At 38.2% G+C, this 18,703-nt stretch overlaps 2 protein-coding genes and 1 long non-coding RNA gene across 3 annotated transcripts; all 3 read left to right on the top strand.

The window, feature by feature from the left end:
- The first annotated feature begins 1,793 nt into the window (after window positions 1-1,793).
- LOC121049842 lies at window positions 1,794-2,708 on the top strand. The gene is made up of 3 exons (XR_005801438.1): window positions 1,794-1,965; window positions 2,045-2,270; window positions 2,384-2,708. It is a non-coding gene; the product is annotated as an uncharacterized LOC121049842 (long non-coding RNA).
- Window positions 2,709-7,351: 4,643 nt separating this feature from the next.
- On the top strand, window positions 7,352-9,957 carry LOC112170503 (F-box/FBD/LRR-repeat protein At1g13570). Its single transcript, XM_024307822.2, has 4 exons — window positions 7,352-7,869; window positions 8,249-9,076; window positions 9,178-9,333; window positions 9,460-9,957. Exons 1-4 carry the CDS (start codon window positions 7,867-7,869, stop codon window positions 9,730-9,732), a joined length of 1,260 nt encoding a protein of 419 aa, XP_024163590.1. The 5' UTR covers window positions 7,352-7,866; the 3' UTR covers window positions 9,733-9,957.
- Window positions 9,958-11,248: 1,291 nt separating this feature from the next.
- On the top strand, window positions 11,249-14,474 carry LOC112170502 (protein DETOXIFICATION 33). The gene is made up of 8 exons (XM_024307821.2): window positions 11,249-11,706; window positions 12,030-12,225; window positions 12,649-12,994; window positions 13,091-13,177; window positions 13,268-13,563; window positions 13,682-13,800; window positions 13,909-13,995; window positions 14,090-14,474. The coding sequence occupies exons 1-8, from the start codon at window positions 11,443-11,445 to the stop codon at window positions 14,147-14,149; spliced, it is 1,455 nt and encodes a 484-aa protein (XP_024163589.1). The 5' UTR covers window positions 11,249-11,442; the 3' UTR covers window positions 14,150-14,474.
- The last annotated feature ends 4,229 nt before the right edge of the window (window positions 14,475-18,703 follow it).

Here is an 18,703-nt window from a genome sequence, read left to right as displayed (position 1 = left end):
TGATATCTATGGTTAGCTTGTTAGTTTCTCCATGAGTTAGGTTAGACGATGTTGAAAATGCAGACAAGTTACAATCAAACTCGAAAACGACCATATATTACGTACCTTAGCATATGATATAACTCAACGTCATCATTGGATTACCTGAAGGAATATATACACCCTTCACACAATGGCCATTGACCGGTAGCCATTTTTTGCGAGGATGTACTTATTGGAAAATGCCAGATATTTATGGCTTTAGAAGTTCCGACTACTCTAGACCGAATATTCGGGTTTCTTTAAAATGAATTGGACTATTAGGCTGTGTTTGGTTCCCAGAGCCTTGGGAAAGGAAATTCATTTCTTTCCAGTGTCTTTCCGCTGTTTGGGATTGCAAAGGAAGGGAAAATGATTCCCATATGAAAGGAAATTGAGGGGGAAAATGCTTCCCGCCCGCCCGCCCCAGGATCCACTTTCCATCCCTATTAAATGACTAAACTATCCCCACTGCCCCTTGTTATTTGTCAGTTTGATCCACAATACCATCTAGAGTTATGTGTCAAGCGTGTGTTTTCATGACTTTGAGTCCTTTCCAAACGCTATGTCAGATAGCACGAAGGACTGAAGCACACACTACCAAAATTCATTGTTATCATCTTCCTCGCACAGCAGCTTCCAAGATTAATCTTGTTATCATCTTCCCATCTTCCTCCCGTAACAGGTTCCAGGTATATATATACACACACACACACACACACACATATATACACACACACACACACAATATGCATTGTGCATTTGTTCATCTGTGGTTTTGGTTTTGATTTCATTTGTGATTGGATCTATGGTTTTGATTATTGAGTCATCTGCTTTTGGTTATTGATTTCATATGTGCGTTTGTGTGTGTGTGTGTGTAGGGGTTGTTTAGAGTATTTGGATGTTTATCATACACTCATTTACATCTAATTGAACCAAAATTACAATTTAGTTGAACCAAATTTACAATATTGACAACAAAGTTATCACATTTGTTTTACACATTTACATATAATTGAACCAAGTTACCACATCGACAACAATTTGTTCATAAACTTGTAAAAATATCGTAGGTGGAGTAATTACCTCTAATATATAGAACTAAAATTACCCAATAAAATAACTCTATTTACCACAATGACAACAAAATTGTCGTCAAATATGTAAATGAGTGTATCACATATATGCAGGTACTGTAGAATTTTCCTATATATATATATATATATATATAGTTTGTTATAGATTGATAATACTGTTCTTTCATTGATCGATGCTATTATTCCATTGATGTGTTTGGTTGAAGGATTGAACACCTTGAAACTGGATGATCATATAAAAGCGTTTCAAATTTTTCCTATTTGACTGTCTGATATATGTATATATATATATATATGTTAGATTTATAAGATAGAGAATTTGGTGGCAGTTATGGCTCGTAGAAAGTTGTCGAAGACAATAAAGATTCTTCTAATGCTGGACAATATTAAGGATTTGCTTAACTTTGTCGTCATGCTATGCGTTATGATGTATATCATTGCAAAACAACATTATCGGAAATATAGATTGAAATCACCATCTATTTATGATGCTTTTTCAAGAATTGGAAATTTTCAATGAATGGTGTATGCAAGCGATGTAAGATGCATAAACAGTCTCCGCATGGATAGGCATACATTTAGCATATTGTGCTCTATGTTACACACATCTGGTAAATTAAGAGACACAAGAAATGTAGCTGTAGATGAAATGGTGGCTATGTTCTTGCATATTCTTGCACACCATGAAAAAAACATAATCATACAAGATAGATTTTTGCGTTATGGGGAAACAATTAGCAGATATTTTAACACGGTATTAAGAGCAGTCCTATGTCTACAAGGATAATTGTTAAAAACACCAGAACCTATTCCAGAAAACTCATCTGATGAGAAGTGGAAATGGTTTAAGGTACACAACAATCTGCTATTTTTTTATTACACTATGAAATTAAAGAAGAAAATACATTCTAAGTTGTTTATTATTGTAGAATTGTCTTGGGGCACTAGATGGGACATATATTAGAGTACATGTGCCAAAAGCGGACAAGCCTAGGTACCGAAGTAGGAAGAATGAAATTGCTACTAATGTCTTGGGAGTATGCTCCCAAGATATGCAATTCATTTATGTATTACCGGGTTGGGAGGGTTCGGCTGCAGATTCACGAGTACTACGTGATGCCATTAGTAGGAGACATGGGTTCCGAGTCCCCTATGGTGAGATGAACTGAAAATTACTTTTTTTTTTATGTCATTACATAATTGGCCTTCGATCTTTATATTAATTTTTCATGAAAGTATATATTTATATTTTTCACTTTATTCGATAGGATATTACTACCTTGTTGATGCTGAGTATCCAAATGGGGAGGGGTTTCTTGCTCCATATAGAGGCCAGAGATATCATTTAAATGATTGGAGAGAAGGATACCAACTTACCACCCTCGAAGAATTTTTTTAATATGAAGCATTCTTCTGCTAGGAATGTGATAGAGAGATGTTTTGGGTTACTTAAGATGCGATGGGCAATTCTAAGGAGCCCTTCATTTTTTCCAGCGAAGACGCAGTGCCTAATTGTTATAGCATGTTGCTTGCTTCACAACCTTATAAGAAGGGAAATGGCAATTGATCCCTTAGAAAATGAACTGAATGCCATTGTGAATAACCAAGATGATGATGATGATGATATATATATATATATATATATATATATATATATAATCAATTTTATCGACTCATCAGAACAATGGAATGATTGGAGAAGAGAGTTGGCAACACAAATGTTCAATGAATGGAGAGGAAATAGGAACACAAGATGAAAAACTTGGATGGAGAGTTCATCATCAGACCAAAAGAAGAAGAACTGGAGACTTAATTGATTGTATATATTTTTACTTTTACTTTCTTCTTTTGGAGTTGTACGATGTGCTTTTTATTTGGTTTGGAGCTTTTGTTCTCAAGTTGGGTAGGCTATGATGTATGCAACTTTATTTTGTTTGGAGCTTTTGTTCTCACCATGGTGTCTGTTTTGTTTTGTATTCTTTACTGCTTCTCTGTAAAACATATATATATATATATATTAATATATATATATAACTTTATTTTGTTGGAGCTTTTGTTCTCAAGATGGTGTCTGTTTTGTTATGTATTCTTTACTGCTCCTCTGTAAAATACACACACACACACACACACACACACACACATATATATATATATATGATCTGATGTCAGAAAAGTAGTCTAAAACCTAAGAAATTTCCTACTGTTAATTGACTGACTTTAATACAACTCTAAAGATAAATTGGATTTACTTCTTTTACTGTAATGTATGTTCAGCTATTTGTCATAAACGTTAAGTGCATGGCCTCCTTTTTTTTTTTTTTTTTGTCAATGAAACCTGACCACTCTTAAAACTCAATTGTACTGGAAGAAAAACATAAGGACCACCTCTTTAATAAACGCAGAAACTCTAAATTATAACTAGTTATAGAAAACTTATATGAAATATGGCTAAGTTTTGTCATGTTGAGGTCAGTAGGTTTATGAACAATAGAAGTTACAGTAGTTAAAATTTAATGTCCACTAGTCATCCTTCTTAATTCTACTATCTAGAAGTTACAGTAGTTAAAGTTACATGTTGCTTTGGTTTCCCTCCCTAAATCGTTGTTGTTTTGCCACTGATCTTTTATTGTCCATTGGTCATCCTTCTTAATTCTACTAGATAGTTTCTCTGTACTGTTTATACAGCATATATACAGACTGATTTTGTAACGCTCTATCAGAAGAGTGATTTTCTTTTCTTACCACAAGAAGATATGTTATTCATGGGGTCTGTTTTCAGCTTATTAATTCTCTATGAATATTTACTGATAAGTAGAAGAGAATTCTGAAAATATTTCACATCTCCCTGCTTGTTGTCGAGTTACTCAGTCTTAAAAGTGTTTAAGAGGAATCTCACATGCCCCCTGTTTCCTAATACCGTTCTTTTATGTAGGATGGATTTGCAAGCAAACTCAAGGTCCTCAACTAGTAGAAGTGGAAGAAATAAAGAGAAGCAACCATCACACACTTGGACCCCTATTGAAGATGTAGCTCTAGTTGAGGCTTTGACTGAACTTTGTGTTTCTGGGATCTGGAAGGTTGACAATGGATTCAAGGCAGGATATTTGGGACAACTAGAAAAAATTATATAGCAAAAGCTACCAAATTGTGGATTAAAGGCGAATCCCCACATTTAGTCTCGTGTTAAGACACTAAAAAAACAAACGCTTTGCCATATCTGACATGATTGCTAACTCAAGTGGCTTCTCATGGGACCATGAAAATAAAATGGTTGTCTGCGAAAAACAAGTGTATGACGATTGGGTTAAGGTAAGTTGTATTAAATTTAAATGCAAGTTCTTAATTTCAAATGTGGTATCTAATATCTAATTGTGTTTAATTTACAGATTAAAATTTAACCTTGATATCTAGTTATGTTGTATATGACAGGTTCACAAGGAAGCCAAAAGACTAAGACTTAAACCATTCATTCATTATGATAGTTTGGTTAAAATTTAATCTTCTTATCTAGTTATGTTGTATATGACAGGTTCACAAGGAAGCCAGAGGACAAAGACTTAAACCACTCATTCATTATGATAGTTTGGTGGAAGCTTTTGGGAGAGATAGAGCCAATGGGTTAGGAGCTAAAGGACCTACTGAAGCGAATGAAGATTTGAATAATGATAATGAATTTGTTGATCTTGAAGGAGATGGTTTGCCTGAAAATATTGTTCCTACACCTGCTACTCGTACAACTTCTTCTGCTTCTAATTCAACTCAGACTAGAAAGCGAGCAAGGGACCCTTATGCTCAATGCTTGGGAGACATGGCTAGCACACTTCGCTCCTTTGTGGATGTGACCAAGACACACTTGGAGACTGTTTCTGGTGGCTTTCTTCAGGTACCTCACTCAGAATGCTATACCGCCTGGGGTACCTATCCAACTCCTTGATCCTGTATCAGGAACACAGCGTTAGAGGGATAAACCGTACCGGACGGTTTATGCCCCTCTGATGCCTGAGTAAGATATTAATATATATATTGAACTATACAAATAGTGGATGAAGGAGTTATTACCCGTAAAAGGTGGTTGTGTTGATGCTTTAATACTCGAGCAAGGGAAAGGGGTTTCCCCTATCTTCAATGTGGGACGCCTGTTGTCCCCTTGCAGCTATATCAGCCTTCTGGTGTATATTTAGATGGACTACGTTGATCAGGTCCGGACCCCTCTGTGCCCAGGGTGCAGTCCCTGACGCGAACCATCCAGGTGGGATGCGAACCTAGCCCGTGGTCTGGTACTTGGGTCTTTCCTACGGGCCTTAGTTGACTGCTAAACCTAGTGAACTATCTAGTAGTATGTACAGAGACTATGAAAGAAGTACTTTTGAATGACCATGCAACATCTACAAAAAGAGGTAAACTTGTCGAAGAGCTTATGAAAATTGAAGGTTTGAATGATTATGATGTGCTTAAGGCTGCTGCTACAATTATTGGCGATGATTCCAAAATTGAGCTCTTGTTCAGCTTACCTGACAATTTAAAGAGCCAATGATTTACAAGCTTCTTAACCACTAGAGAAATTGATGCTCAAGACTAATGTTGGCCTTAAAATTGCTTTTGTTTTTATTTTGGTGTGTGGATGATCAAATTATGGCTCAACATAATGTTATATTTTGCTCAAACTTCTGTTGGAAGCTATTGTGTAATCTGAATTTTAAGGGTTATTATCACAAATGGTACCTGAATTTATCCTCTATTTTATCGATGGTACCTGAACTTCAATTTTGATCACAACCAGTACCTGAACTTTTCGATTTCATTTTAAATGGTACCTAAGGCCACATTCGGTCACTATTCCAGCCAAATCTAAGAAAACAAAAAACAAAAAAACAAGTTCAAGGTAAGTCTATTACCAAAAAATCATCACTATATATGATTGCAACCCTCGAAATCATCAAAAATCATCACTATGATGGCCTCCTATGCCGTTTTTAGTCGGAATAGTGATCGGAGGTGGCTCTAGGTACCATTTAAAATGAAATCAAAAAGTTCGGGTACTAGTTGTGATCAAAATTAAAGTTCAGGTACCATCAATAAGATTGATGTATAGTTCAGGTACCATTTGTGATAATAACCCGAATTTTAATTATGTTGTGACATTAGAACTTAGTATCTATTATGCTTTCTGTTCAAGTACCTTTATTTTGTACTTTGTCTCTTGTTATGAAAATGTCTATTTAAGCATATGGAGAGCAGGTTATCATTTAGGCAATTGAGAAAAGGCCATGGTATCCAGACACATTCAGCTCTTGCATATGTTCCCAGCATAAGCTTATGATTGTTCTAAGTTTACTACAATTAGTATGAGGGTATTATTGGAAAATTTATAGGATTTTGTTTTCTTTCCTGACGAGAACCAAACACTGCAATGGAAACTAAAATGTGTATTCTGATTACATTCCAAGTCTTACCAAACACTGGAAAGGAAAATTGATGGGAATTGCAATTTCCCATGCCCATGGAAACAACAAGGAATTGATTTCCTTTCCTTTCCATTCCGCGAACCAAACACGGTCTTAGAGAATACAAATTAGGGATCTACTCTTACATGTAAAAATAGGCCCAAACAAGAGGGGATTGGTATTATACATGTGTACTTGATGTCTATTATCAATTCAAGTTGTGTTACTAATTCAATCAGCTTCAATTTAATATTAATGAATGTTATTTTGGTGTTATCAGGTCTGGGAAATACTTTGTGAGAGAACCGATATGAAATGACGGTAGGCAAAAGGATGAGTTTGAAACTGATCTTGATGGACCTGTAAAATAAGAGGCATAATTAGAGGAGAAGCCGACTAAAGATCATTTGATGCTTAAGTTAGTTGAGTAATGTTGTTGGCAGATTAATGATGTTAGAGCCTAAAATTATACATAATTTGGGCGATGTGACACCAATTTATAAAAAATAAACTGAGAAGATGTATTTGTGAAAGTCTTAATATTATGGCAGGTCATTGTATGAACGAGAGACATTTTCTGAGTAATGTATGCGAGCCACCGTAAAATTCAGTCGATATTCTTGATAGTCCTGGGCAGCGGCATGAGGTCCTTTCCTGCAATACTACAACATATGGTTCTACGTTAGGCCTAACTAGTCCCAAGTAGGCTGAGATTAGCTCTGTAGGTGTTGTCATCTATTTGATTTCAGCGAGGTACTCCCATAGCTTGTTTCTAGAAAAGTGTATTGGCCTGGGATAGGTCGACGAGTGAGTTGTACTACACTAGTTCCAAATAAGCTGAGATTAGCATATAGTCGGTGTAGTCCAGTCTCTGTTTTTCTGGTGTGATGCTTAAGTGTGCCAGCTGGGGAGACAGGCTTCTTAGGGACGAGTGAGTTGTACTCCACGAATTTTCCCAAACACCGACTTTTTCTTTTGGGGTCAATTTTAAAGCCCAATACGAGGCCCGGTGATGATAGCAAACCGAATCAAAATCCCTGCACTTGTTTTCTAAAACAAGACCAAATCAATGCCTTCAACTTGAGCAGTGTCCTTCCTTTTTCGCGTTTATAGGGGTGAAAAGAAGTCAAGAGTGGGTATCTCTTAGCTGCTATGAAGGTTATCCGCTGTCTACTGAGCTGTTCTCGTCATCTCTACTGAACAAGAGTCTTCCAACTTCTCTTTCATTCCACAGAGCACCCACCGCTTCTGATCCGATCGCACTGCTGCCTACGATTTCTTCAATTTCGGAACAAAAGCCTGCTGATATGGTAAGGTTTCTGTTCTCTGTTTCAATTGTATTTGATTTTCCATTAGATTCATCCGTTCAATCGATAATCCAGCCGCAAGACTTATTCTTTTATCTCATTTTGGCTTGTGAATTGTTTTGCTTTCATGGTGGAGTGAAAGGAATTAGCAATTCTCTTTCTTCCATTTGGTTCTTAATTGAAAGCTGGTAGCTTTTTAGGATATGGAAAATTGGAAATGCTGGTTTTACATTTCTGCAGGCATCTTAGACAGAATGTTTATTATCGTGAAATTAAAACTTTGAACTTTAATCTCTCTGTGCGGTGTCTAAAAGTTTTAGGAAACCGTCGATCATTTGTATGAGATTATTTTTGATTCTTTTTCATTACTCGAATGTATCAGAAGCAAAGAGACCCACCCAAGTCCCATTACAAGTTGGATGTCGAGCTGGATAGGCTCAGCAATTTACCATGTCATATTATAGATCAGATTTTGCAACATATGCCTATAAAGGAGGCAGTGAGGACGAGTGTTTTGTCAACCAAATGGAGGTACAAATCATCTGCGCTCGGCCATCTTGTGTTTGATCATCAGTGTGTCTCTGGTCGAAACCAAACAACCTTTGTGAACATTGTTGATCATGTTCTCTTATTGCACACTGGTCCCATACACATGTTCAAGCTTTCAAATCGAGACTTTCTTGCTACTAGTGACATTGACCGCTGGATTCTTTATCTCTCAAGATGCTCTGTTAAAGAGTTCATACTTGAAATCTGGAAAGGGCCTCGCTTCACAATTCCTTCGTGTTTGTTTTCTCTACAAGAAATGACTCATCTGGAGCTATTTAATTGTTTACTAAAACCATCCTTGACATTCAAGGGCTTTAGGAGTTTGAAGAGCTTAGATATTCAGCATGTTACCTTGGCCCAAGATGTGTTTGAAAAGCTGATTGTTTGCTGTCCTCTGCTTGAGAGATTGACTTTGATGAACTTTGACGGTTTCACTGATCTCAACATTGATGCTCCGAATCTCCAATTCTTTGACGTCGGAGGTTCTTTTGAGGATGTTAATTTTGTGAATACCTTGAACCTTACTGTTGTTTCCATTGCTTTGTACGAGCATGGACCCAATCAACAAAGACGGTCTCCTCGTAATTCTGGCAATTTGGTCAAGGTTTTTGCTCAGCTACCTCATGTTCAGAGGCTTGAAATTCAGAGTCACTTTTTAAAGGTAATTAAAGGATTCTGCAGCTTTATACTTTCATGTCATGATCATTTATGTGGCTCTAGGAATTTTAGCATATCAATTGACTCTCTTGTTTTCCAATCCAGTATTTGGCTGCTGGTGTTGTGTCAGGAAAGCTGCCTAAACCATGTCTAGATCTGAATTTCCTTTCTATACGCGTTTACTTCAGTGATTGGGAGGAGGTTTTAACCGCTGTATTCCTTCTGCGAAGCTCCCCTTCACTGCAAGAACTAGAAATTTTGGTGAGCTTTATTGTTGCATGCTAGATTTTTCTGTTCTAATACCCAAATGAAATGGTTCAACTCTGCTGGAGTGGAGTTTCAGAGATTGTGTAATATGTTCAAGATTCTGATACCACACACTTGCAGGTCCGCCCTGATGAACAGCCTGCTGCTGGAAAAACCAATTTTTCAGTAAATGACAACTGCAATGGCCCATTTGCCCAACTACGACTTGTGAAAATTAGCGGCATCTCCGATATCGAAATTCAGGTAGATTTTATCAGATTTCTGCTTTCTAATTCACCCATGCTTGAGAAGATGATTGTTAAGCCTGCTTCTGTCAATTGGGAGCTGGTAAAAAAGTTGCTTCGATTTAAGCGGGCCTCAGCCAATGCAGAGATGATTTACTTGGACCCATGATTCATCAATTAATTTGGCAGCTAGGAGTCCTTGCTAACAGAATTGAACATGAGTATTGTACTAGTCTTTGTGATGTAGATCCTGTTTTCTGAACAATGTCTCAGATATACTAAGCAACAACCTCTATATGGTATTTGTAAACTCAGATGTGCCTTCACTTACTTGGCATTAACATGCGTAATGCATAAGTTTTGGAGACAGTATTTGCAACTGTCAAGCAGCTAAGTTTACAACATGCATACCCAATATTCTTGATTACTAGCATTCCCTTTTGTGCATTTCTCAGTGTGGTTGTATTGTTCATTCTCTTTACAGAAGATGTCTGCCTAACCAAACCATTGGCAAAAGATTAGTTGTTGATTCAACACGATATGCTCAATATATGAAGCAAGAAACTGAGTGGAAGTCTAACCCTTATCATCATGGTCTGAGTGTTTCAATTTTCTAGCTCCATGATTCTTGTTGCCTCGAGAACAAATTTGAATTGACCAAGATACTATATTGTTTTTAGACTCGTGGGAAGTAAGATAATGAAGAAAGGTGGTTGTTAACAAATTTGGGATTTCTTACTAAAGGTACACAATTGTACAAGTATCTATGTGATGGTTTTTCTTGTGTTCAGCTGGAGAAGAGTACATTGGCAACAACCTTTGGCAGCTCAAAGGAAATGAGATCTTTGTTGGACAGATTTAACCTATTGAAAGAAAAATCTCTGTTCTCAATTTGCTTTGATGGTAAAATTCACATGACAATAGAATGAATTTTAGCACAAGCATGTTCGTAATGGATTATATAATCGATCACATCAGACATGGTTTTGGCCAAAGTGATCTGAACCTCAACCAACCCTTCTAGTCAAACGTGAACAGCAAAATTAGTTAACCACCCTCTATTGTCAGAGATAGTTATTGAATGAAAGTAGAAGACTCCGATTTTGTTCACAGCGTCTTCTCTGCTTTCACTTTTACAGCAAGTCTTACTCTGAAATCTGAATCAACACTTAGTAAAATATAGCAAGAGTATGACGGTAAGTACCAGATGAGAAAGTATAACAACTCCCCATCCTCAACTTAGAACGAGTCCCATTACTAAAGCCGATACCTACCAACTAGTTCCGCAACCCAAAACCAACTCCAGGCGGAACGATTCTCAAACACCAGGCAGGAAGAAGCGTGGACGTGCACACACTTCTCCAAAGGGCAAAGAAGTTTCTTCAGGCAGGAAGATTATTTGTTGGCAGCTAACAATTCGGCTGATGAAGTATGTTTCCTCTTTTACTCTTCCAACTAAAAGATCTTACGGTTGAGAGACAAACCACCGGTTCGATCTTGTACAACACCTAACAAAGTAACGATGGTTCAAATTAAACTAAAATGATTAACCGGTAAATGACAAAACAACTTCAAAACGGCGCAGTTTTGGTGGACCTACAGCATAGTTGGCACACAATGGGGTTTCCTTGTCCAAAAGTCTATTTCAAAACGTCGTATATTAACCACCGTTCAAACACGGTCACTGTTACTCAGGCATTCCTTACCAACCTGGCAAAGCCAAGGAAACACAGACCAGCATTTCTCCAACCACCGAAAAGCCCTAAATCTCTTCCCAACTAAATAAGTAACTAGTATAAGACCTCACTCTTAGCTAAGTCTTGAAAGCATTGCAATACTCCATCACTACTAGTTAGCTAGCTAGCTTCTCTCAATAGCCATGGGGGGCGTAGTAGACGATACTCCACTTCTGGTAAGTAACCACAGCGGTCATGAAGACGAAAAGGAACTCGGGTTTATTCCCAAGTTTCGGATAGAGTCGCAGAAGCTATGGAAGATTGCTGGCCCTGCAATCTTTACCGCCTTATGTCAGTACTCGTTGGGTGCTCTGACTCAGACCTTCACCGGGTTCGTTGGGGAGCTCGAGCTCGCTGCCGTCTCCGTCGAGAACTCCGTCGTCGCTGGCCTTGCCTTCGGTGTCATGGTAAGTAAATCTCCATTTGGTTTGTCTTCAAAGTTTGTGGTTCAAGTCGTGCAAGGTGGCTGTATCTGACCATCTGTAGTTGCGTAGTTGCACTAAACACCAATGTCCTGATTTTCCAATTTCCACAAAAAAAAAAAAAAAAAAAAACCACCATTGTCCGGCTAATTAATTAGAAGTTTTGTTTAGGTGAATATTTATTAGTTGTAATTAGAAATAACCGTGTTTTGGCAACGTGGACCGTTTTTATCTTTTTCTTAGTCACTTTAACAATTAATTATTAATTAATATCTAATTATTGAGTTTTTTGGTGGAGAAAATGACAGTTGGGAATGGGAAGTGCATTGGAGACGCTATGTGGGCAAGCATACGGTGCGGGACAAATCAGAATGTTGGGGGTGTACATGCAGAGATCATGGATTATTTTGCTGACCACATCTCTATTCTTGGTTCCGATATATGTTTGGTCTCCTCCCATTCTTGAGCTCATTGGTGAGACCGACGAGATATCTGAGGCCGCCGGTAAGTGTTTTCTATTGTCATTGCTTTTATTTTTTTATTTTTTTATTTATAACGCAACAAGTAGTAGTTCGACTCCTTAAACAAAAAAATAATAGTTCGTAAGTCGAATTTATTTAATTGTTAAGCTTTAGCTGTAATCATGTAACATATCGGTGAATGTGTTGGGTACACGAACCTACGTCGAGAAAGTTCAAATTCAAAATTCAAATGACTTTACCAAAAAGGGAAGGGAATTACTTCTTTGTGCTTTTCCAAAAAGTAAAACCTGCAAACCTTTAAATAAGAAAGATGCGTAATGATGAGTCTGAAAATCCAGCACGCTAATCCGTTCCCTTTCAAAAAAAAAAAAAAAGTTATCCGTTTTTCTTCACGTAATGGGCTAGCCCAAAATTCTTACAAATATTATTGGGCTTTGTGGTGCAGGAAAGTTTGCTATATGGATGATTCCACAATTGTTCGCCTACGCGCTCAACTTTCCCATACAGAAATTCTTACAAGCACAGAGGAAAGTGTTTGTGATGGCCTATATATCAGCTGCTGTGCTAGTTTTGCACGCCGTCTTCAGCTGGTTGCTAATTTTGAAGCTCGGGTGGGGATTGACTGGAGCCGCAATCACACTCAACACCTCATGGTGGCTCATTGTCATTGGCCAATTGTTGTACATCTTCATTACCAAGTCAGATGGTGCCTGGAGTGGCTTCTCCATGCTCGCTTTTGCCGACCTATGGGGCTTCGTTAAGCTTTCTCTAGCTTCTGCTGTGATGTTGTGGTACATTTCTTTCTCCAAAACATTTTTTTTACCTCTGGTTTTTTACTTTTTGAGTTTGAGTATCACAGTAATTAATTAGTTCGGTGGTGATTGCAGTTTGGAATTCTGGTACCTGATGGTGCTTGTGGTTATAACCGGCCGGTTGGCGGACCCTTTGATCCCGGTTGATGCCATCTCTATTTGGTAAAGTGCTTAGCACTGTGAATTCAGTTTTCAAGTCTTCCATGTTTTGATGACCTCATTTCTTACACTGGGTTATGTATATATATGCAGCATGAACATACAAGGATGGGATGCCATGATTGCACTTGGGTTTAATGCTGCAATCAGTGTGAGGGTGTCAAATGAACTTGGAGCTGGAAATGCCAAGGTAGCAAAATTTGCGGTGATAGTGGTTTCGATCACTTCTGTGTCTATAGGAGTTGTTTGCATGGCCATAGTTCTTGGAACAAGGGATTACTTCCCTTACCTATTCACCAGCAGTGAGGCTGTTGCTGAGGAAACTACCCAACTTGCAACCTTGCTTGGCATCACTGTGCTTCTTAACAGTCTTCAACCAGTCTTATCTGGTAAGATAGAAACAAAAACATACACTAATTAAATCTTGCATATAATTTGATTGAAGTACGTCCATGAAGAAAGTTTAGTGTTCTTAATCATTCGAATTGCGTTGATTTGTTTCTGAAGGTGTTGCTGTTGGAGCTGGATGGCAATCTGTTGTCGCGTACATCAACATTGGGTGTTACTATATTGTTGGATTGCCAGCTGGAATACTTCTGGGATTCACATTTGCTTTTGGTGTTGAGGTATATAATCTGAGCAACTCTTTGATCTCTATTGTTTAATATGCTTAGTTATGAATTACCATTATATTGATCTTCCCCCCAATTGAATTTTGGGTTTGTTTTTCATAGGGTATTTGGTCGGGAATGATCGGTGGCATTTGCTTGCAAACCATAATCTTGATAGTTGTCACTTCCATAACCAACTGGAACACAGAGGTCAGTGCTAGTCCTACTCTCTCTCAACCTTCATATCCATTATTTCTAGCCTTATATACAGTACTAATTATGTTCTGGATTATGGTATATGCAGGCTGAACAAGCCGAGAGCCGTGTCCTCAAGTGGGGAGGAGGAAGATATGGAGAGCACTAAATCGAAGTCTAACATCTGGATTAATCATCGATGCATCATTGTGCTGCCAATACAAATTTTGATGCTTAAACTCCTTTGTAGTGGAGTGGATTGGACAATACTATTAGTATGGTACAACTTAAATTTGCCAGTGTCCGCTGATCATGTCCCAAAACTAAATTGATCAGTAAAGAACTTGAGCGGGTAGTAGTGACACTTCGATTTTGTTGTATTTAGGAAAGGAATGGTTTGGTGATTTAATTTTTGTACTAAGAAGAAGTGGATTTCCTAGTTCAGCAGCATTTCTGTTAGATAATGCAGTTGCCATCAGTAACTTGAAATGCTATTTTTCGCACATCAATTCTTGTTTGATCAGAATGTTCAGCCAATTTCTCTAATGACCGATATAACATGGGATCAAAATGGACCTTAATTGCTGCAAATTAAGAGTCCTACGAAGAAAAACTTGCAAAAAGTATGGATTATAATCATGCAGAGAAATAGGTACCAGTACTTGTAGCCTATAAATACCCCAAGCTGGCAGTCCATTATGCCTGGAATGAAATAGTTTATCATGAATTGGAATCATTTTAATCAAGAACATCATCTTCCTAGAAAGAACAGTACACCCAGTTTACTCTAGCCATTAAATTTTGAAACAAAAACTATATATGTCCAAAATGCTTCTAAATTCCAAGACTAGCTAATCCACAAGTACTCAATTTATCTAAAATGTACTCTTATCTAGCTACATCAAAACATCAAAATTGTTTTAGAGAAACGGGAATTGAGAGAAAATTGCTGTATATTCTCATTGACAATATGAGTCTTTTTATATAGAGGATTACAATACATAGAATCTTAATCGTACAAGAAAAGGTAATCATACATTGAATGGATATCTCTAAGATTCTTCGAGATTATCTCTAGTTAATAACCCTATTACCACTAGGTCAAGTAACCTAGAGTTTGGGCCAGACACAATTTGGATTTACTTAAACACTTCCCCTTGTGTCGCCCAAACGTGATGCTTCTCTCGTTACCTCGTTAAAAACCTTGCTGAGTAACAAAAACCCTGTGGGACAAAAATAACCTCAGTCGAAGGGGAAAGAGCACAACACACCCTTCACTCTTCGAGACCATACATGTAGACATTTCCCCCTGATGTCTGCATCTCCCCCTGATGACTACGGTCATGGGAGTTCGGATAACTTCTGCAAACGATGCTACCAACATGTTCCTCGAAAGTGGAATTTAGGCAATGACTTGGTGAGCAAGCCTGCCACACTGTCCTCAGATTGAACCTAGTTCACTTTGATCTTGAGGAGAGTTTGTTGTTGCTGATTATCCTTGGTGTTGTCGCTTTTGATGTAGCCTTGCTTTATTTGTTCAAAACAAACAGCATTATCCTAAATGCTCGTAGGCTCATCTGTGGTAGACTTCAAACCACAATTTTTCGAACATGCGTAATTATGGATCCAATCCATATACATTCACGAACCACATCGTGAAGAGCAATGATCTCTGCATTGTTCGAAGATATAGCGACTAGGATCTGTTCTGTAGACCTCCAAGATATCACGGTCTTTACACATGATGAACACTTAACCAGTTTGGGAGTGACCTTGGTATGAGTCAAATAGATACCAAATATCAGCAAAACCTTCCAAAACACATGCCATTTTGGGATGGGGATAGTGGACACAGGCCAGTGTTGGTGGCGTTCTTGGTGTGTGATGGGTCCAAATCCATCATCTCTCTGTAGGGATAGAACAAGCCCATATCAATTGTACATCTCAAGTACTGAAAGATATCTTTTACACCAATCCAATGACGTCGCGTTGGCGCAGAGCGATACTTTAGCTAACAAGTTTACTGCAAATGAGATGTCTGGTCTTATGCATTGAGCTAAGTACAATAATGCGCCTATTGTACTTAAGTAAGGCACTTCTGTCTCTAGCATATCTTCGTCATCATCCTTCAGACGAAGAGGATCATTTTCAGGATCAAGACTATGGACAATCATGGTGGTGCTTGAAGGCTTGACCTTGTCAAAATGTCTAAGCATCTATCAACACGATGCTCAAGTTCCAAACTGAGACATAATCATGTTCTCCCCAAAATCTATTATCTCAAACTCAGATTTCAAGTGTTCAGCGGTTTCCCTTAACTCTTTAAGGGCTTCCAATGAAAATCATGTCCAACATGAACCGCGATAGAATCTAAAACTTGTTATGGAAACGCGCGGGCATATCCCTTTCCAATCAAGTAGTCACTTTAGTGAGCGTTTCAACCTTATTGTAAACACGCTCCGTGGTCTAGAGCCACTTGACTTGGGTAAATGAAGTTCACCATGAACCTTCACGTATATTCCGTATCTAGATCCCCATAGAGATACGTATGTTGGGTCATAATTCATATACATATTTGTGCCCTAAAACATGAAAATTACTTGTTCTAAAGTCCAATTTAATGTCGACTAATCTAATTTCATTATTCTCCTAATCTTGTACTTTTACTTAACCTTTGTGTTTATTTATATATTTTTATTATGTTTTCCTTATCATGCTAGGAAATGATGGAGAAGCTTGGAAATGCACTGAAAAGTCAACTTTAGCACATTTTCCTACTCCGGCTCTGAGAAAGTGAACTAGACAAGGAAGGAGGGGTAGCAGCCTGACCAAACGAACTCCAAGTGAGTTGAAACTTTCCAGATGCATTCTAGACATACTAAGGATCATTTCTTATGAAGAGTGCAAGAGTTAGTTCGGAGTTTAAGGCCTTCAAAAGATCGATCCAAGTTTCTGACTAAAAGACAAAAAAATGGCAAACAAGACCTATAAGGATTCTGGCAGCTTTTTCGGCCAGACCACGGTGAACTAAACTCTGAAATTTTACCAGGATGATCTACACTTATCAAGGAACATTTGGTATGAGGAGTCGAAGGCCAAATTTGAAGTCTCGGTGGAGATTCAATTGAAGGAAGCTTCGGAAGTAGAAAACAAAGTCAAAACATGGCATTTTGGCCTAGAACCTTCTTTGGACGGATTCTTGTGCATTTTTGGAAGATCTATGATGCTGAAATTATCAAGGAGAGCCCTAGAAGAATCCTACAAGAATATGGCAAGATTAATCCATCATATTATCTTTTGGATAATATGCATCACTTTCACACTTTCACACTTTCTCTCCCATGCTTGTCACCTTGACTTTGGTGAGCCAAAACCACTCCAACACTCTTCATTTTCATGTTTCCCATGGACAACAAAGAGAGCAGCTGCTCCTCTCTTTTCCTAAGTCATTTTTTCTACTCTACACTATCATAGCTCATCATTACTTCCCTCTTTTTACTCCATCTCTTCCATACCTCTTTCCCTTGTTTTTAAGATCTATTACCACTCTCATACTCCACCTCCATGCTTCTTACAATGCTAGAGCTGCTCCTTTTTTCTTCCATTCATCATTTTACTCCTCTCTCTCTTCTCTATATAAGCATCACTTCATTACACTCTTAAGGCACCACTCATACCACTCTATAACATCTTTTTCTCTCTATATTCTCTACACAATCCACTATCATCTCCTCCATAAAACCTCTATCACCACTACCATCAATTCATAACCTCCATTACCACCACCACAACCTTCATCATCTTTTCCATCTTCCCATTCCATTTCATAGACAAAAAGCTTCACTACTCCACCATTTCACCACTTGATCATCTCTACGTCTCATATTTCATCATCAATCTTTGAAGAAGAAGGAGAGGAGTCTAGCATCACTTGAGGAATCATCATCACCATCACCATTTTCACCATGTCAATGTCTTCATGAGTTCATCTACACCATCCTCAACTTGATTATCACGAGTCCTTTCTCTATCCCTACTTTTTAGTTTGATGTTCATTAACATGTTGAAGCTTATGTATTTGATTATGAGTGAGTATTTAGTTTGTTGGGGCCTGGGTTGAAAGCCCTAGCCAAACTTGTAATGAATTGATGTTTGAGTCTTATTTGATGCATTTTCCATGATCATCTTCACATGCTAATTCAAGAAGTGAATGCTTGTATTTGAATCTAGCTAATTTGAATATGGACAAATTACTGTTCACACCATGTACTTTGGGTGCGTTGACAGTTTAGTCCCTAACATTTCAATTTTAACAAATAACTCCCCAAACATTCAAATTTCAGACAGTTTGGTCTAAAATGACCATTTTACCCCTCGGGGGGTTTTTTTTTTTTTAATTCTTCTCTCCCTTTTTTGGTTATTTTTTCTGCTTCCCTCTCTCTCTCTCTCTCCTCTCGCCAACTCGCGTAGCCTCCCTCGTCGTCCCGCCTCCAACTTGACGCCATGGAAGCATAGCAGAAAAAAATAACCCTTTCGACAGCCGCACGGATCAGAACGATGTCGCGTCGAAGATAAAGGACCAATCCGATGAGCTCAGCGACTGAGCCGGCGGCGACGGTGGTGGTGAAGAAGGAGGAGGAGGTTCGTACACCATCATCAGGAGATCGAAATCCTCGACCGTGGCCGCCGGAGAGTACCGGAAGGACCGCGAGGAGTGGAGCGA

The sequence above is a fragment of the Rosa chinensis genome, chromosome 6 (assembly GCF_002994745.2).
Source record: "Rosa chinensis cultivar Old Blush chromosome 6, RchiOBHm-V2, whole genome shotgun sequence".
Lineage (NCBI taxonomy): Eukaryota > Viridiplantae > Streptophyta > Magnoliopsida > Rosales > Rosaceae > Rosa > Rosa chinensis.
This window is presented reverse-complemented; position numbering and strand designations above follow the sequence as displayed.